This window comes from Gorilla gorilla, chromosome 3 (genome assembly GCF_029281585.2).
Source record: "Gorilla gorilla gorilla isolate KB3781 chromosome 3, NHGRI_mGorGor1-v2.1_pri, whole genome shotgun sequence".
Taxonomy (NCBI): Eukaryota; Metazoa; Chordata; class Mammalia; order Primates; family Hominidae; genus Gorilla; species Gorilla gorilla.
The window spans coordinates 95,753,722-95,772,238 of record NC_073227.2 but is presented as its reverse complement, the minus strand read 5'-3'; the positions used below and the strand labels follow the sequence as shown (position 1 = coordinate 95,772,238).

The following is an 18,517-nucleotide window of genomic DNA, read 5'->3' as shown; positions in this document are numbered from 1 at the left end:
TTAGCATGACCTGAATGTGAGACATGGAGTCAAAGGAGATAATTTTGAAGCTTAAGATTTGCCTGCCCTGCTGGACTTCAGACTTGCATGGGGCCTGTAGCCTCTTTGTTTTGGCCAATTTCTCCCATTTGAATGGCTGTATTTACCTAATGCCTGTACCTCATTGTATCTAGGAAGTAACTAACTTGCTTTTGATTTTACAGGCTCATAGGCGGAAGGGAATTGCCCTGTCTCAGATGAGACTTTGGGCTGTGGACTTTTGAGTTAATGCTGAAATGAATTGAGACTTTGGGGGACTGTTGGAAAGGCATGATTTGTTTTGAAATGTGAAGATATGAGATTTGGGAGGGGCTGGGGCGGAATGACACGGTTTGGCTCTGTGTCCCCACCCACATCTCATCTTGTAGCTCCCATAATTCCCATGTGTTGTGGGAGGGACCCAGGGGGAGAGACCCAGTGGGAGATGACTGAATCATGGGGGTGGGTCTTTCCCATGCCGTTCTGGTGATAGTGAATGGGTCTCATGAGAGCCGATGATTTGAAAAAAAAAAAAAAAAGGTAGTTTCTCTGCAGAAGCTCTTTTCGCCTGCCGTCATCCATGTAAGATGTGACTTGCTCCTCCTTGCCTTCTGCCATGATTATGAGGCCTCCCCAGCCATGAGGAACTATAAGTCCATTAAACTTCTTTCTTTTATAAAGTGCTCAGTCTCGGGTATGTCTTTATCAGCAGTGTGAAAACGGATTAATATAGCTTCTTTGCCCTAACGCAGGACAAGTTTGGAAGGTCATCTGTGTTGAGGTCCCCAAGAGCACACACACAAGTTTCATGATTCACTAGAAGGACTCACAGAATTCGGCATATAGTTGTACTCAAGGCTATGATTATAGCAAAAGGATACAAAGAAGCACAATCAGCTAAGGGAAAAGGCACATGGTACAAAGTCTAGAGGAAACCAGGTGTAGCTTCTGAGTCCTTCCTCAGTGTAATCACACAGGACACATTTAAGTCTTATAGTGCTGAACTGTGACAATACACGTTGTCTACCAGGGAAGGAAGCTCATTAAAGATTCAATGTTCAAAGTTTTATTTGGGGCTGGTCATACAGTCCCCCTTTACCTAACAGATTCTCAAATCCAGACTCCCAGAAGGAAACCGGGTGTTCTGCATAAACCACATTGTCTGTACAAACAGTCTGGCACAGTGAGCTACTCTTATCAGTTAGGGAATGGTGGAAGCCCTCCCCAAATCCAAATTTCCAGATGCCACTCAAGAACCAACCTTGCAACCTTGCAGGCCTTTCCAAGGATAGCAGTTTCATGCCTATGTTAACTCATTTTTGTGTACGACCCCAGTTTCAGAGTTTTCTGTGGGGCTCACTGAGGTGCTACCTTTACAGACTACAACATAGACATGAATGGTGGCCTCCACCATCTCTCTTCATTTAATTCACCATTCTGTCCCCTGCAAAATTTAGACAGACCCTGCAAGATGACAGTTGGACTAAGGACAATTCAACCAACGAGTAGCCCTGATTACAGCTGCTGTGCCAGATGTGGCATCTTTGTTAAAGCAGATTAATATGTCTATGGGTAGATGCCATACAACCATTGGGTGCATGGTTTTCCATCCCTATTAAAGGATCAGAAACAAACAGCTCACATTCACATGGAAAAAACGACAGTATACATATATGGTCTTGTCCCCAAGGTTATGTTAATGATCTTGCTTCTGTTATAATTGAAAGAAGTCTAGATCAGACAGACATTCTATGGAAAATCACTTAGTTCACTCTACTGATGGATTATGTTAACCCAATGGGAGGACTAGTTAATTGGAGGCCTTGATAAAGCACATGTGCTCCAGACGGTAAGATAAAACTTATGAAATTCAGGGGCCTATAACATCAGTAAAATTTTGGGGGAGAAGTATCCAGTGATCTGCGGCATGCTAAGACATCCCCTCTAAAGTAAGAGACAAGTTATATTTACAACCTGTATGTTCCACTATGAAGAAGAAAGCACAATGCCTGACAGGCCTCTTTGGGTTCTAAAGGCAGCATATTTCACACCTAGGAATGCTGCTCTCCTTTATATACTGGGTGACATCAAATCTGACAGTTTTGAGTGAGGGCCAATGCAGAAAAGGGCTCTATGATAGGTCCATATTGTGCTGAAAGCTGGCCTGCTACGTGGGTCATCTAACCTTGCAGACCCCATATTAGAGTTATTGGTGGAGGAGAAATTAGAGCAAAACCTCTACGTATGTACTCTTCGTTTTTCTCTGCCCATTTTATTGAATAACTCAACGTATAAAACCACATAACACATTACTGGATAAAATGTTTTATTTTTCAAATAAATAATAGATTTTCTCTCTCTCAATTATTTCTGTAATAATTTTATCTTTTTATTAAAACTAAATATATATTTAATACAGTTCACCTTTTCTCAAATTACAGACTATGGTATAATTGTAATTGTCATTAGCAACCAAAGTCTATTTCCAGAAATTTAAACTTGATATAGAGAAAAATTCCACGTATCAAGCGCTTTGTACCTGACTTGGTGCTGAGGTTGAACTGTTGTATTAATGTGTTCCTGGCTCTAGAGGCCACTCCTAGCTTTTAAAGCAAAGTGGAACCCTTAGGGTCAGGCTTGGCTGCCAGAGAAATTTCTGGAGGGGGATGACTTGGGTTTTGCTTTACACAGGACAGTTCTTTCCTGGGCTAGGCTGGAATCTCTGGGAACAGAGGACTGAGATACATACTGTGTTTGGGCATTTGTTTGGAGCAGCAGGGAGGACCCTATTTTTAATCTCACATTTCTATCAGTAATTGCTTTCCTATTATAACAAAGAGAAAATGGGCAGCTCTGGGTCCTTAATGATACCAATATTTTGCACACAGTTATTTATTTCTCAGTTATACTAGGTCCAGTGAAAAAGAAGTGCTGAGTCTACTATGAACACAAGTAGTGAAAGTGACTGTGGCAATTTTGATAGTGGCAGACTGGGATTTTACTCTTGAAAAGGTCTTCCAGGTTTGGTGTATTCTAAGCAGCCAGTAGAGTGCTAGAATTTAGACATACTGTGTTTGGATCTACCCTCTTACTTACTCCATTGTCTTACTTTAATTTATATATTCACAAATAGGGTGAGGGAAAAATAATCTCTATTGAAAACATCTCCATAAAACCTAAGATCATACCCAAACTTTCCATTAGGGTGGCCATTTATGAACTCAAAATTAAGTAACTAAAATAAATAATGGGTAATTAATGAAAGTAGTTTTTTTTTTTTTTTTTTTGAGATGGAGTTTTGCTCTGTTGCTCAGGCTGGAGTGCGATGGCGTGATCTTGGCTCACTGCAATCTCCGCCTCCCGGGTTCAAGCAATTCTCCTGCCTCAGTCTCCCAAGTAGCTGGGATTACAGGCACGTGCCACCATGCCCGGCTAATTTTTTTTTGTATTTTTAGCAGAGATGGAGTTTCACCATCTTGGCCAGGCTGGTTTTGAACCCCTGACCTCAAGTGATCTGCCTGCCTTGGCCTCCCAAAGTGCTAGGATTACAGGTATGAGCCACCACCCGGCCTTTTTTTTTTTTAACTACCTTTTTACTACTTTTTTTTCAGGTTGTAAAAAGATATGGCCTCAGTGATTTCCTCTTAGCATAACGCTGATCTCGCAGATGTGGGTTAAATCCCATTTAGAGGGAAGGTTTGGAATCCTACATAAAAGTGTAACGTGCATTAAAACAGAAAATTCTTAAATACAAAAAATTCAAATGACCATATCTTAACTAATATTAATGTAACAAAAATAAAATTACAATAAAAAACTGAGCACAAAATGCAATTCAATTTTTGTTACTACAATGAAATGGCTGATACTCAAATTCTAACTGCTACAACATGGACTTCTGAATGAGGTCCATGTATGTACATGTGCTTCTAAGTAGAGTGTTGCTTTGACAAATGGTTTTTATTCTAACCCACAGTATTTATGACTCTTAATTTCAGTTGTTTTCGGTAAGGAATTATGACAAAACCTAAATTTATGAGACTTGGATCAATTAGGAAATAACAAGGAATTATTATTTTGCATATTCAGTAAGAAGCTATTCTAAAGCTGCTGTTTTAATTACCCATTTCTCTAAATAAAAGCCCTTGGACAATAATCTACTCCCCTAATTAAAATATTCTAATACTTTCTCTCCAATTCCTATTTCAACCGGAAGAGCCACAGTTATTAATTTCTAATGGTTTCTTTTGTATTTTGTATTTTTTTAAAATGTCAGCAATACTACTTTACATATAAAATACAAAGCAGTATTAAAAGTATAGAGCTAGTACTGGCATTCAGATTTTAAACATATACCTTTATGACGAAATAGTCATGAAGCCAAGTGTTCAGATCTGTCAGAGCAACCAACCATTTAAAAATCAGATCTATGACCCTTTTTGTCTTTTAAAGCTATTCTGGTTTACATCAAAGTGCTCCTAGTGAGGAGGAATGATGTACTGTACTGAAAACTGAGACTTCATGAGGGGTCTTCTTAAATTGGCTGTGAACAATTTTAAAAGCCCACAGATCTTCACTATGTGTTATTCTCAGAGTCAATACCACAGGAAGCCTTGTAAAAAGATCCTTTGGTACTACTGATAGCTAAAGCACCTTGTATTGAATCCAAGATGGGTATGTATTACAAATGAATTGTGCTTTGTAGTAAAATGCATTTAAAGTAAAATTCAATGTACTTACCATAAAGCACATGTAAGTAAAGGTACTCCTTTGAAGCCAAATATCTGGAGAAGTGTCCAATTCCTTCTACTATAGCTTAATGTGACTAATTTGACATCATTTCTTTAGCTCTGTGGAATTTTCTTGAGATTTTAACATCTTACAATAGTGACCTGGCACTAGTGTAGGTCTATAAAACATAATTGTCACAAGTCACACAAATACATAATTACCACAAATTTCTGCATATTTTCAAAAAAGTCTTTGGATAACAACTATAATGCATAATGCTCCAGAGAATCCAAAGCAGCACTTTAAATGATGGATATTATTTAGTGATGGTAAATGAGATTTTATAAAAATTTGTACCAATGACAATTTTAGGTAGAACGTAACATGAAATTATTTCATGAAATACAGTCCTGTTCTATGCTCTCCTGACAACAGTCCCAACAGAAAGCGTCCAGTCTATTTGCTGTTTCTTGGCTGATCAGACATTCATCCTTTAATTCCCTGATTGTCTTCCTCAATGATTTCTGAAAACGTTTTTCTCGGTCTAAAACATTCCGTAGACTTTCCTTTGTATCCTCTAGCTCGCCGATCACATGATCTAATTTATGCTTAAGTTTCTTTGGACTGTCCATTACACTGTAGCTATGTTCCTAAAAACATAAACACCAAGTTATTAAATCAGACAGATATGTAGTTGGATAAAAGCTTATAACTAGGTCTAAGCTGTTTCTTCATTTACAATGCCTGGAGAACATTTTTAAGTTGGTGATAGTTAGAGGTTTAAGGAACACAGGAAGAAGATGGGGGTAGAAGCAATATTTAGGGTGCTAAGGGCATCCCTCCTTTTACTAAGGCCAGGCATACACGAAGACTGCAGAATATTATGGATGGGAAGCACTTATCTCTATGAATAGCATGACACTTGCAATGACTCTACAGCTTTTGTTCATTCAATGTGGTGCTGCTAAGTTTAATTTTTACCTATCAAACAAATTTAAATTAAGTTTTTAACTGGGTTACTTTATTGGATGGCTATTGCATTTGATAAGGTATGACAGGAAAGGAGTACTGCAGCAGGTTCTCAGGCTCGGTGTTGGGGATTTAGAGAGGACTCTGGTCTTGGAATTTTCAAGAGACAACTCCTCTTGGTGTTTATTATGGTTTTGCTTAAATTTGCTGGGTATGCTTTTATTCTTTTTTCATTTGAGAATAGGGAAAATAACACTGACATAGCTTATAAAGGTACTATAAAATAATTTTGAAAAGCTATTATTTAATATTAAAATTAGTAAAGAAGACTTTTATTTCCAGCCAAGATGAAGTAACAGAGACTGGACTGACCCCTACCTCCAAGAACCAACACAAGGCTAAAAGACAGAAAAAAATAGCTCTTAAGATAATGGATATTTGGCAAGGACAGCAGCTATTGTGGACAGATGGGAAACAAAGAGGTGAGACCTAAGACTGCTCCAGCTAACTGCCTGAGAGTTTCTCGGCTTCAGGGCAAGGAAGGGAAACCCAGGCAGAGCTTAGCAGACTGAGCTGAGGAGGTAGTGCAAAACATCCAGGGAGACCAAAGTAGCTACAGTTCACAGGACAAAGTACTAGACAGGTGAGAGCTGCACAGAAAAAACTCAAGATCTTCAGAGGCTCCCCTTTGAGTATTCCATGGAGTAAGATCAGCACATGCACATGAGGAAACTACTCAAGGCTGAGGAAAGAACAACCAGAGATTAGGAGTGCCCTGTGCTCACAGGGCATAGCCACTATTCCCACTAGCCAGACTTGAAAATGTCAAGATTCATGGACACTAAGTATGCAAAACAGTCTTGTCAAACAAAGTAAAATCTGAAAGGGTCGAACAGTTTCTAACTAACTGTATTCCAGAACAATGCTCAAGAAAACATGATACAAAAATATCTAGCATCTGGCAAATTAAAACCCAAAATTCATGGCATGCAAAATTTACCAGGCATGCAAATAAGCAGGAAAACATTAGTTATAATAAGAGATAAATCAATCAATGGAAACCAAGCCGGAACTGACACAAATGTTAGAATTAGCAGACAATTAAGAAAGTTATTAAAATTGTATTCTATATATTCAAAAAGTTAAGTACATAAAATATATAAAAAAGACTCTAATAGAATATCTACAGATAACTGATGTGTGAGGTAAAAAAATACACTGGAGAGAATGGCAGTGTATTTTTTGAAGAAGAAAAGATTTCGTGAATGTAAAGTTACAGCAACAGGAACTATCCAGTATGGACTACAGAGAGAAAAGGAGATAGAAAAAAAATAAAGCATCAGCAACATGTTGCACAATTTCAGACAGCCTAATATACACATAATTAGAATTCCTGAAGGAGGGGAAAAATTGGGATAGAAAGAAATATTTGAAGAAATCATGGCCAAAATTTTTCCAAGTTTGATAAAAAGTATAAACTGCTAAATAAAAAAGCTCAACAAATCTTAATTACAAGAAATATGAAGAAAATGAAACCAAGGCATATCATCATCAGATTAGGCAAAAGCAGTAGAAAAAAACAAAAATTATTGTCCAGCACGGTGGCTCACACCTGGCCCAGCACTTTGGGAGGCCGAGGCAGGGGGATCGCCTGAGCTTAGGAGTTTGAGACCAGCCTGGGCAACATGGAGAAATCTGGTCTCTACAAAAACAAACAAAAATTAGCTTGGCATGGTGGCACATGCCTGTAAGTCCCAGCTACTCAGGAGGCTGAGGTGGAGGGATTGCTTGAGCCTGGGAGGTTGAGGCTGCAGTGAGTTGTGAGTGTGCCACTGCACTCTAGCATGGGTGACAGAGGGAAACCCTGTCTCCAAAAATAAATAAATAAATAAAAAATTTAAAAAAAGAGAAAAATTCTTAAAAGCAAAGAAAAAAAGAAGTATTAGGTACAGAGAATAAAGGTGAGTATGACATTAATTAAATTTTTCATTAGAAATGGTGCATGTAAGAATACAGCAGGGCAACGTCTTAAAAAGTACCAAAAACAACTGCCCCCGCCCCCAAAACTGTTAACCTAGAATTTGATTACCTAGTGAAAATATCTTTCAAAAGTGAAGATTAAACTTTTTAAGCAACAGAAATACTAAAAGAATTCATCACCAGCATAGTTGCACTATAAGAAATGTTAAAGTAAGTCCTGTAGGCAAAATGATAACAGGTGGAAATATGGACTGACACAAAGGAATGAAAAGCCCTGGAAATGGCACCTATATGGATAATATCAATTTTTTTCTTATTATCTAAATCTCTTTAAAGAATAATTTACTGTTTAAGCAAAAATAATAACAATAATGGTGTGGAGTCTATAGCATATGTAAAAGTGAAATGCATGACAGCAATAGCACAAAGATTGAGAAAGGAAAAACGAAAGTATACAACTATAAGATTTTTGTATATAAAGGGGAGTAATACCACTTTAACATAGCCTGTGATAAGTTAAAGATGCCATAAACTTAAACACAAACACACAGACCAATGGAACAGAAAAGAGAACTCAGAAACAAATCCACACACCTACAGCGAACTCACTTTTGACAAAGGTGCCAAGAACATAAACTGGGGAAAAGACAGTCTCTTCAATAAACGGTGCTGGTAAAACTGGATATCCATATGCAGAAAAACTAAACTAGACCCCTACTTCTTACAATATACAAAAATCAAATCAAAATGGATTAAAGAATTAAATCTAAGACCTCAAACTATGAAATGACTACAAGAAAACATTGGGGAAACTCTCCAGGACATTGGTCTGGGCTAAGATCTCTTTTCTTTTTTCTTTTTTTTTTTTTTTTTAGACAGGTTCTCACTTTGTTGCCCAGGCTGGAGTACAGTGGATGCGATCAAGCTCACTGCAGCCTTGATCTCCAGGGCTCAAGCGATCCTCCCACTCAGCCTCCTGAGCAGCTGGATAGGCATATGCCACCACCCCCAGCTAATTTTTTTGTATTTTTGGTAAAGATGGGGTTTCACCATGTTTCCCAGGCTGGTCTCGAACTCCTGAGCTCAAGCAATCTATCCACCTTGGCCTCCCAAAGTGTTGGGATTACAGGCATGAGCCATCACACCCGGCCTAAAGATTTCTTGAGTAATATCCCACAAGCACAGGCAACCAAAGCAAAACGGACAAATGGGATCACATCAAGTTAAAAAGCTTCTGCACAGCAAAGGAAACAATCAACAAAGTGAAGAGACAACCCACAGAATGGGACAAAATGTTTGCCAACTATCCATCTGACAACGGATTGATAACCAGAATATATAAGGGGCTCAAAACACTCAACAGGAAAGAAATCTAAAAATTCGATTAAACACTGGGCAAAACATCTGAATACACATTTTTTCAAAAGAAGACATAGGAATGGCAAACAGGCATATGAAAAGGTACGCATTATCACTGATCATCAGAGAAACGCAAATCAAATCTACAATGAGAAAATATCTCATGCCAGTTAAAATGGCTTTTATACCTAAAACAGGCAACAACAAATGCTGGCAAGGATGTGGAGAAAAAGGAACCCTGTGCACTGTCGGGGGAAATTAGTACAACCACTATGGAGAACAGTTTGGAAGTTCCTCAAAAAACTAAAATAGAGCTACTGTATGATCCAGCAATCCCACTGCTGGGTGTGGTATACACCCTTTCCTTTCCAAAGAAAGGAAACCAGTACATCAAAGGGATATCTGCACTCCCATGTTTGTTGCAGACTGTTCACAATAGCCGATATTTGGAAAAAACCTAAGTGTCCATCAACAGATGAATGGATAAAGAAAATGTGGTGCTTAAACACCATGGAGTACTATTAAGCCATTAAAAAAATGAGATTTAGACATTTGTAACAACACAGATAGAAATGGAGAACATTATGTTAAGTGAAATAAGCCAGGCAAAGAAAGACAAACATTACATATTCTCACTTATTTGCAGGATCTAAAAATCAAAACAATTGAACCCACAGGGATAGGACAGTAAAATGATGGTTACGAGAGGTTGGGAAAGGTAGTAGGATTGGGGGGAGGTGGGGATGGTTAATGGGTACAGAAATATAGTTAGACAGACTAAGATCTAGTATTTGATAGTACAATGGGGTGACGATAGCCAACAATAATTTGTTGTATATTTAAAAATAACTAAAAGTATAATTGGATTTTTTGTAACATAAAAGATAAATGCTTAATGTGATGGATACCCTATTTACCCTAATGTGATTATCATGCATTGTATACCTAAATAAATCTCATGTATCCTATAAATATACATACCTAGTATGTACCCACAAAAATAGAAAAAATTATTATAAAGCTATATTAATCAAGATAGTAAAAGAGATCTAGATTCCATGCCTGCCTCTAACATGAATAAGCAATGAGATGAATAAATAAATGCAAGCTTGAATACTCTGTATGGGTATGACTGAGAAAACTTAAATAGCTATTTTTTATTACATATTTCATATGGAAATTATAGCAGTTAGAGGGAAGAATTACTTCCTTGGTAGAAATATCCTTGCAAAAGCTTTCTTCAATGAACTACATATGTAACCAAAGGATTAACTACCTCTATTCTGCTGTTGCATATATAAAAATTACAATGACTCTAGGAAGCAATATTATTTGTAGATATTACATATTAACCCCTAGATTTTGCTAGGATTCTGAAAAATTTGATTGTAATGGAGAGGACATATTCATCTTAAAAGAATTAACATGAGCTCAGCAAGTAATTTACTTACAAAAATGAACTGGGATTGGAATTCTTCAATACATGAGGAAGCACCAACAAGATGGTGATTGTAGTTAGTGGCTGGAACGGTTTTGAGGGTGAAGTTTTTTCTACAATGAAGTTTTTCTCTTTTCCCCTGTTAAGAGTAGTTAATAATAATCATCAAGTGAGATACTTTTGTTCTTTCTTAAATTTTTATTCCTTCTTAACTTTGTATAGTGAAGTTAATACCACATTTCTTTTCATGGAAATTGCTTTTAAAAGTCAGCAAATTCCACCCAGATAATTTTAAAAGAACTTTCTGAAATCAACTCTAAGTTTATCTGAAAACACAAATTTTCCTAAAAAGGAAACACCCTACAAGGTATTAAAAATATAATATACAGTAACAATAATTAAAATAGTGTGTTCTTTTGTTAGGACTAGACAGAAAAACCTAGAAATAGATCATCAAGTAGATAGATGCCTTTAGGATAAAGGTGGCATTCTAAATAAGTAGAGTGAGGCCACAAACCATGTAAAAATCAACTAATTAAGAAAAGCAGTTGTATCCTTTATACATAATAAACCACAATGAAATTCCATGTACTGAAATTTTATGTAAAAATGAAAACCATGAGGAGGTAGAAAAAATATAAAGAATATTTATATAATTTTAAAGTGAGGAAGGCTAACGTCATATAACACAAGAAAATACAGAATTGACTACATTGAAAAAAACCTGAATTTCAAAAAAAAAGAAACCCATGCCATAACTAGAACTGAAGACAAACAATAAAAAGTAACTGGGAAGGAATGTGGGAGAAAGGGGAGAAAAAAAAGGAACTGCAATGTAGATGGCAGTTAAATGATTCCTATCCTCGATATCCAGTGTTTTTACAAAACAGCATAGAAAAAGATAATAGAAGAGGACATGAATAAGTAACTCACAAAAGAATACAAATATCCAATAAACACATGAAAAAACATAGACACGCACGAGTGTTCATAGATACATTAAAACAATAAGATAACATTTTGCCTATCAATTTTAGCAAAGTTTACAAACACAACTTATACCAAGGATTAGGGTAGGTAGACATTCTTACACATAGCTAGTAGGGGGATAGATTGGTGCAAGCTTTCTAATGAGGCTTTGGATGATCTTTATCGAAAGCAAATCTTTAAAAAGTGTATATAGTCTTTGATCCAACAATTTTATTTGCAGAATTTAGTTCAAGGAAATAAGGATATAAGCCAGCTACAATAATGTTCATTTTAGTCCTGTTTAAAATAAGGAAAGATGACAGCCTATACACAATATTGAAGACTGATTACACCTATTATTGTTCATATGTAGGATCAACTACTATATGGTCAGTAAAAAATCGTCTATATAATTGACACCACCAACTACTATCAAGGATATGGAACCAAAGGAATTCTTATATGCTGATGGTAAGACTATACATTTGCAAAAGTACTTTGGAAAGCTATGGCAATATGTATCCAAGCTGAACATCCACATCACCAGTAATTCCCACTTCTAATTGAAGCGTATATATACCCTATAGAAATGTGTACATAAATGGACCAAAAGACGTGCCCCGGCAACCTACAAAATGGGAGAAAATTTTCGCAACCTACTCATCTGACAAAGGGCTAATATCCAGAATCTACAATGAACTCAAACAAATTTACAAGAAAAAAACAAACAACCCCATCAAAAAGTGGGCAAAGGACATGAACAGACACTTCTCAAAAGAAGACATTTATGCAGCCAAAAAACACATGAAAAAATGCTCATCATCACTGGCCATCAGAGAAATGCAAATCAAAACCACAATGAGATACCATCTCACACCAGTTAGAATGGCGATCATTAAAAAGTCAGGAAACAACAGGTGCTGGAGAGGATGTGGAGAAACAGGAACACTTTGACACTGTTGGTGGGACTGTAAACTAGTTCAACCATTGTGGAAGTCAGTGTGGCGATTCCTCAGGGATCTAGAACTAGAAATACCATTTGACCCTGCCATCCCATTACTGGGTATATACCCAAAGGACTATAAATCATGCTGCTATAAAGACACATGCACACGTATGTTTATTGCGGCACTATTCACAATAGCAAAGACTTGGAACCAAGCCAAATGTCCAACAATGATAGACTGGATTAAGAAAATGTGGCACATATACACCATGGAATACTATGCAGCCATAAAAAATGATGAGTTCATGTCCTTTGTAGGGACATGGATGAAATTGGAAATCATCATTCTCAGTAAACTATTGCAAGAACAAAAAACCAAACACCGCATATTCTCACTCACAGGTGGGAAATGAACAATGAGATCACATGGACACAGGAAGGGGAATATCACACTCTGGGGACTGTGGTGGGGTGGGGGCAGGGGGGAAGGATAGCATTGGGAGATACACCTAATGCTAGATGACGAGTTACTGGGTGCAGCACACCAGCATGGCACATGTATACATATGTAACTAACCTGCACAATGTGCACATGTACCCTAAAACTTAAAGTATAATTAAAAAAAAAAAAAAAAAGACGTGCCCCAAAATGTTCAGAGCTGCACAATTTATAATAATCCCAGTGTGAAAAACCACCCAAATATTTATCAATAGTAGAATGAAGAAATTGTACAATGCAATACTATACAGCAAAGAAAATTAATGGACCAGTATCTCATGCTACAATGTGGATGAATCATACAAGATGTTGAGCTAAAGAAGCCAGAGTACATACTGTAGACAGGACTCCATGTATATAATTGACAGTGATAAAGTCAAGACAGTAGTGACTGGGAAAGCATGTGAGGGAGGCTTCTGGGGCACTTGTAATGTTTTATATCTTGGTCTGAGGGGAGTGACATGAGTGTACCCACTTTGTGAAAACTCATTGATTTGTACACTTACAAGCACTCTTCCACAAATATATTTTACTTCAACATAAAGTTTAGTTAAAAAAAAGTGATGTTCTACATAGGTTTCTCTTAAACATGTGATCCATAGATCTGCAGCACAAACAGATTGGGATGCTTTTTTAGAAAGTACACTCCAATTTACTGAATCTAATTCTCTGGAAGATGTAGGATTCTGTATTTTAAACAAACTCACTGGATAATCCTTATGTAGACCAAAGTTTGAAAGCTACGGTGTAGGAAAATATTTAATGTCATGGAGAGTAGTAGTTAATAGTAGACTCTGAAGTCAAAATGCCTGGGATCAAATCTAGCCTCTGCCATTTAATAGAGGTGTGACCCTGGGAAGGGCATTCTAGTTCTCTGGGCTCAGTTTTCTCAAGTGATAAAATGAAAATAATAATAGTATTTACCTGACATGGTTCTTTCAAGGACTGAGTTAATAGACATGTAAAGTACTTGGAATAGTGCCTGGCACATAGTACACACTATTTTAAAAAACCCAATAAAGCAAATAAAGGAGAAGGTATACAGTGTAATTTTTATATAGTATATTATCTATATACTTATATAGATAATCCAGAAGATTATCTATATAAGTATAGATGCATATTTACGGATAATTACAAAGATACAGATCAAAGTGTTCACAGTATTATCTATGGATTATGTGATTATTTTATTTTTGCTCCTATAATCTTATTTTCTAAAATGAAAAATTTATTTGTTATAAGAAAATCAATAGTTTTTGAAAGTTAGTAACTTATGGTTTATTTGATTTATTATGCCCATATTTCTTAAGGTCCCCTTAACATTACGGCTAGATGACACCTTGGTGGTAGGAAAAAAAACAAAAGCCCTAGACCAACTTTCCCAAGATACCGTATATTTATTAGCACCGAAGAAAGTGAGGCATTCTCTACCTGATCACTCAGGTTCTACAATATGACCAACTGCAGAAAGTGACCAGGACTGCATGGGAGCGGGTACGCTTTTGGCTACTTCTCTTGTTTTTAGCTGCCAGGAAGGAGATCCCTTTCAATGGAGGCTCTCCCTGAATTTTCCACATTGGAATCAATCAATCAATGTCTATAGGTTCTAGAAATTCACTTTCTGGTATATAAAGTCAAGAGAGATACTGAAGGTGAGGCAGCCAACCCATGGGAATATTACCCAGAAAAAACACGGAATTCAATTAGCGTTTACTTATTTGACTGTTCTTTCTTTTCCTGACCTTTTCTTCTCCTGCTCTTAGATCTCTTTTTTGGTTTTCTTCCTTTTGATCCTATCTAGACTTTACGCTTGCATGTATGTGGCTCTTACAAGTACTTTAGTCCTGTTAGTGGTTCTACTCCTGACTTCTGCCCCAGTGTTAAGGACTGCCAACTTGGAACATCAGTTCAACCTTCTTATGTTAACTTCCATTTTTAGACAAAAATCTTCAGTTATGCTAATTCCTAAAGTCAGTCCATTTCATCAAACCTTAGTAATATACAAATATTTATGAGTGGTTACTGGTAAAATACTCCTACTACACATTACAAAAGTTGAAGATGCAGTCTACAAATTTAAAACTTCAAGAACAGACTTCAAATGAATAAGCAAACAATAAAAATGTTAGCAAGAGTGGTGAAGGTTCTTCAATAGTATCATAAAAAGTGAGCAATGGCCAGGCGCGGTGGCTCATGCCTGTAATCCCAGCACTTTGGGACGCCGAGGAGGGTGGATCACGAGGTCAGGAGTTCAAGACCAGCCTGGCCAAGATGGTGAAACCCCATCTCTCCTAAAAATACAAAAATTAGCCAGGTGTGGTGGCAGGCGCCTGTAATCCCAGCTTCTCGGGAGGCTGAGGCAGAGAACTGCTTAAACCCCGGAGGCAGAGATTGCAGTGAGCTGAGATCGCGCCACTGCACTCCAGCCTTGGTGACAGAGCGAGACTCTATCTCAAAAAAAAAAAAAAAAAAAAAAGTGAGCAATGATAGTAAACAGTATCTCATAAACAAACCTGTAGGTGATATGGAGAATCAAAGATAGAAGGTATGACTCCAGGTTTCAGTTTAATATTTGGAGCACTTCTGTCAAAATCTGTCTTCTTAAAGTGCCTCGAACACAACACGTCTCCTTTTTTAGGCTCCCAAATGCCGGCTGCATTCACATCAAGTCTTTTCATTGCTAATACCCATTTCCTTTTGATGTTTTCATCTGTGGGGAATCTAGAAAAAAAATACAAAAAATATTTTAAAATCAAATACTATTGCTATATAATTGAATTAAAGCTGCCTTATACAACTGACTAAATTGATTCGTTAACTAGTTTATTAGTCTTGAGAATTATAATATTTATGAAACCATAATTCATGCTTTTGTTACTTTCCATTTTAATATTCAGATTTTCTGCCAATCATGCTGCAGATATATGGCCCTCATTTCAATTTTTCTCACATTATAAGGAAGAAAAGTTTCAATGGATATTTAGCATCTTATAGTAAGATCCACAATTGAAGGTATTTATTCATCTATAGATGATAAAAGAATTATCACTTGGGCCTTTTCCTATCTGAAATGATATCCAGAATTTACCCTCGATAAAAAGGGCCCCTTGTAATTCCATTCTTCTGTCAGCACCAGAAAATTGCTTAGTACAGCATTTAATACATAGCAGGTCTACAGATGCTTAGTGAATGAATGCAGAGAATAGCTGCAGTGTGGAGTTCTGGAGATCAGAGCTATTTTGAGAGATATGAAGGCCCAATAGCCATATCTTACTCAATTTTCAAGCTGGTTCAAATTTTTCTAAAATGAGGTAGGATATATATGCTCAGTTTTGATTTATTATATCTAACAAAATAGCTAGGAGATCTTTCTCTAACACATAGGACAGTGCCTGGCACAAAAGCAGCAAAATAAACCTTTAACAAGTGAACAACTATTAAATCTTATTACTCCTTCACTTACTCCTTCATGGCTGTCAAGAGAATGGCTAAAATATGAAACTAAAATCATTTTGATTTATTTGCAACACAGCTAAATATCCCTTGGTCTTAACTTGTAATTTGTATTTTTTCTCTCTAACCTATGCTTGATCTACTTCTAAATAGAGAGGGCAATATATTCGAGCAAAGCTCCTTCATTCAGATTGTAAACTACATGTAAACAACATTGAATTTCTTTGGCGGTGTGATAAAATACAAAGTAATAATATTAGCAAAAGTTAGCCTTATGGTATTTTTTGTAAACCAGTCTCTGATATCTTAAAGTCTCTGATATCTTAAAACTTTTAAACTAAATTATAAACATGTAAAGGTATCACATTGTCACTTCAAATTTAACAAAAAGGTTATTTAAAAAGGACTCGGGAACTAAAGTTCAAAATTGAAGACTTAAGTAGAACTGTCTTTTGCTTTTTATAACATGGCCAAAGTATTTGGCTTAACTACAGCAAAATCTTACACGTGAAATGTCAGTCCTTTTAACTTCGAATTTGGCAAGCAGCGAGAAGCACATCCAATGGCGGAGCAGCATTTCACCATTTCAGCAACTCATAACAAAACTGAAAGAAAATTAGAATGTTAAGAGTTAGTAACCGGAAAGCTGAAGGGGAATATTTTCCCTTTCCCGGTGTTTTAGGAAACACAAAATCAGGATAGAAAGCTAAAGACAAATATCTTCTTCTAACACCTGCAGCTTTGCTTACATCATTTTCCAGGGCCTTGACTCTTTAATAAGGAGAAACACATTTAGCTATGTACCCCGAGTCTGATTTCAATTTTGTTGGCTTGTACATTTCCCTTCCACCTTCTGACAGGTACCATGTTCTTTGTGCCACAAAGCCTTTTGCACACTAACTCCTACCCATCTTTCAGCCCTCGGCTTGCATCGCTTCCCCAGGGAAGCCTTCCCTGACTGACACTCAGATTGTCAGAGCTGCTCTAATATTAGCTCTCACAGGACACACACTTCTTCCTAGCACTTCTCCAGGTTGTAATCTTACATTTATTGCAGTGATTGCTCTTATTAATGTCTTCCTCCTCCACTAGTCTTGTTAGTTCCATGAGGTCATGGTGGAGTGTGTCTATTTTTCCTTACTTTTTGCCCTCACGGTTTAGCTGGTGACTGGCAATAGTGAATGTCAGTACATATTTTGAAAGAACAGCAAGTAAACGGGAAAGGGAGGAAGCAAGAAGCACTTCGAGGTGCCAGCGAGTGCCCTGGCGTCCAAGAGCAGCGCGCGGGACCCGCTGAGCCCAGGGCCCGGGCCGAGCTCCGCCCCTTTCTCCAGGCTCCCCGCCACCGGAGGGAGAGAGGGAGGACCCGTCACAGGTAACGATGCGCCCAGTGAGCGTCCTTTCCTCTGGGGCCAACCAGCGTCTCCGCGCCGCTGCCGCCAACCTCGCGCCGAACTACGACCTGAGATTTGGGCGGGTAGCGATTGGGGGAAAACAGGCAACCTAAGAGTTATTACCGTTAGCAGCGAAGACTGCGACTAACGTCAACGACGGAGACTGCGTCTACCTTCGCTTCCGCCTCGTAGCCCCGGGAACCGGAAATCCGTCTGCCCCGCGTCACGTGCTTAGGAGCCATATTGTCGCTGGTGGCCGCTGGGGCTGGGAGGGGTGTGCTAGAGAGGCGCAGCTTCTCTGGGCGTGGTTTTTATCCTGGGGGAAGGATCGGTGGAATGTGAGGGGAGGTGGAGGAGATGGCGGCGACGGCCCGGGAAGATGGCGCCAGCGGTCAAGAGCGAGGTCAGCGGGGCTGCGAGCACTATGACAGAGGATGTCTCCTAAAGGTGACGCCTTCTACGGACTCTTCCCTGACAAGCTTCCGTCAGGTTGGGCTGGGGCGGGCTGGGCAGGCGGTTAGGCTTGGATTTAAGTTTGAGGTTAACCTGATTTTCAGGATACCTTTTCCACCTGGAACTGGGTTCTTCTTGAGGAGAACGTTTTTGGCAAGGCGATAAGCCCCACCTTTCCTACCTGCTTCGTACCTTTAAAGCAAAACCCTTCTTGGGAAGTGATTAGGCTTGCACAGTGGTGTCTTTGCCAGTGGGCTTATTCGTCTTTTGCTGCCGAAGTAGACTGAGGCAGCCCCGGGCCTGTA

The 18,517-nt window shown here is 38.0% G+C and overlaps 2 protein-coding genes across 9 annotated transcripts in view; one reads left to right on the top strand and one right to left on the bottom strand.

Moving 5' to 3' along the window:
* Positions 1–2,327: 2,327 nt before the first annotated feature.
* On the bottom strand, positions 2,328–18,457 carry THAP6 (THAP domain containing 6). 5 transcript variants are annotated; one of them, XM_019025696.4, is made up of 5 exons: positions 18,405–18,457; positions 16,871–16,970; positions 15,426–15,633; positions 10,509–10,634; positions 2,328–5,399 (listed from the first exon to the last, which is right to left on the bottom strand). In XM_019025696.4, the coding sequence occupies exons 2-5, from the start codon at positions 16,948–16,950 to the stop codon at positions 5,145–5,147; spliced, it is 669 nt and encodes a 222-aa protein (XP_018881241.3). In that variant the 5' UTR covers positions 16,951–16,970; positions 18,405–18,457; the 3' UTR covers positions 2,328–5,144. The 5 variants fall into 5 exon arrangements, with proteins under 5 accessions (XP_018881241.3, XP_004038887.3, XP_004038888.3 ...); XM_004038839.5 differs by lacking the exon at positions 18,405–18,457 and adding an exon at positions 17,883–18,032; XM_004038840.5 differs by lacking the exon at positions 18,405–18,457 and adding an exon at positions 17,412–17,908.
* Positions 17,691–18,517, top strand: part of RCHY1 (ring finger and CHY zinc finger domain containing 1) — a 35,133-nt gene continuing 34,306 nt past the window's right edge. The window contains exon 1 of one of the 4 annotated variants that reach the window (XM_063705318.1): positions 17,691–17,740. Coding sequence is in view for 3 of the 4 variants with exons in the window: in XM_055384499.1 (XP_055240474.1) it covers positions 18,117–18,248 (132 nt within the window). In the remaining variant the exon portion in view is untranslated. Of the gene's footprint in view, positions 17,741–18,027; positions 18,249–18,517 lie in introns of those variants that run through there. The other 3 variants (XM_004038836.5, XM_055384500.1, XM_055384499.1) reach the window with 3 other exon arrangements.

Excerpts from the sequence above, each read along its gene's own strand:
- THAP6 (XM_019025696.4), bottom strand. The coding sequence starts at position 16,950 with ATGGTGAAATGCTGCTCCGCCATTGGATGTGCTTCTCGCTGCTTGCCA. Across the intron at positions 15,634-16,870 it reads AAAGGACTGACATTTCACGT|ATTCCCCACAGATGAAAACA; the intron begins GTAAGATTTTGC and ends TTTTTTTTCTAG. Across the intron at positions 10,635-15,425 it reads ATTCTCCATATCACCTACAG|GGGAAAAGAGAAAAACTTCA; the intron begins GTTTGTTTATGA and ends TACTCTTAACAG.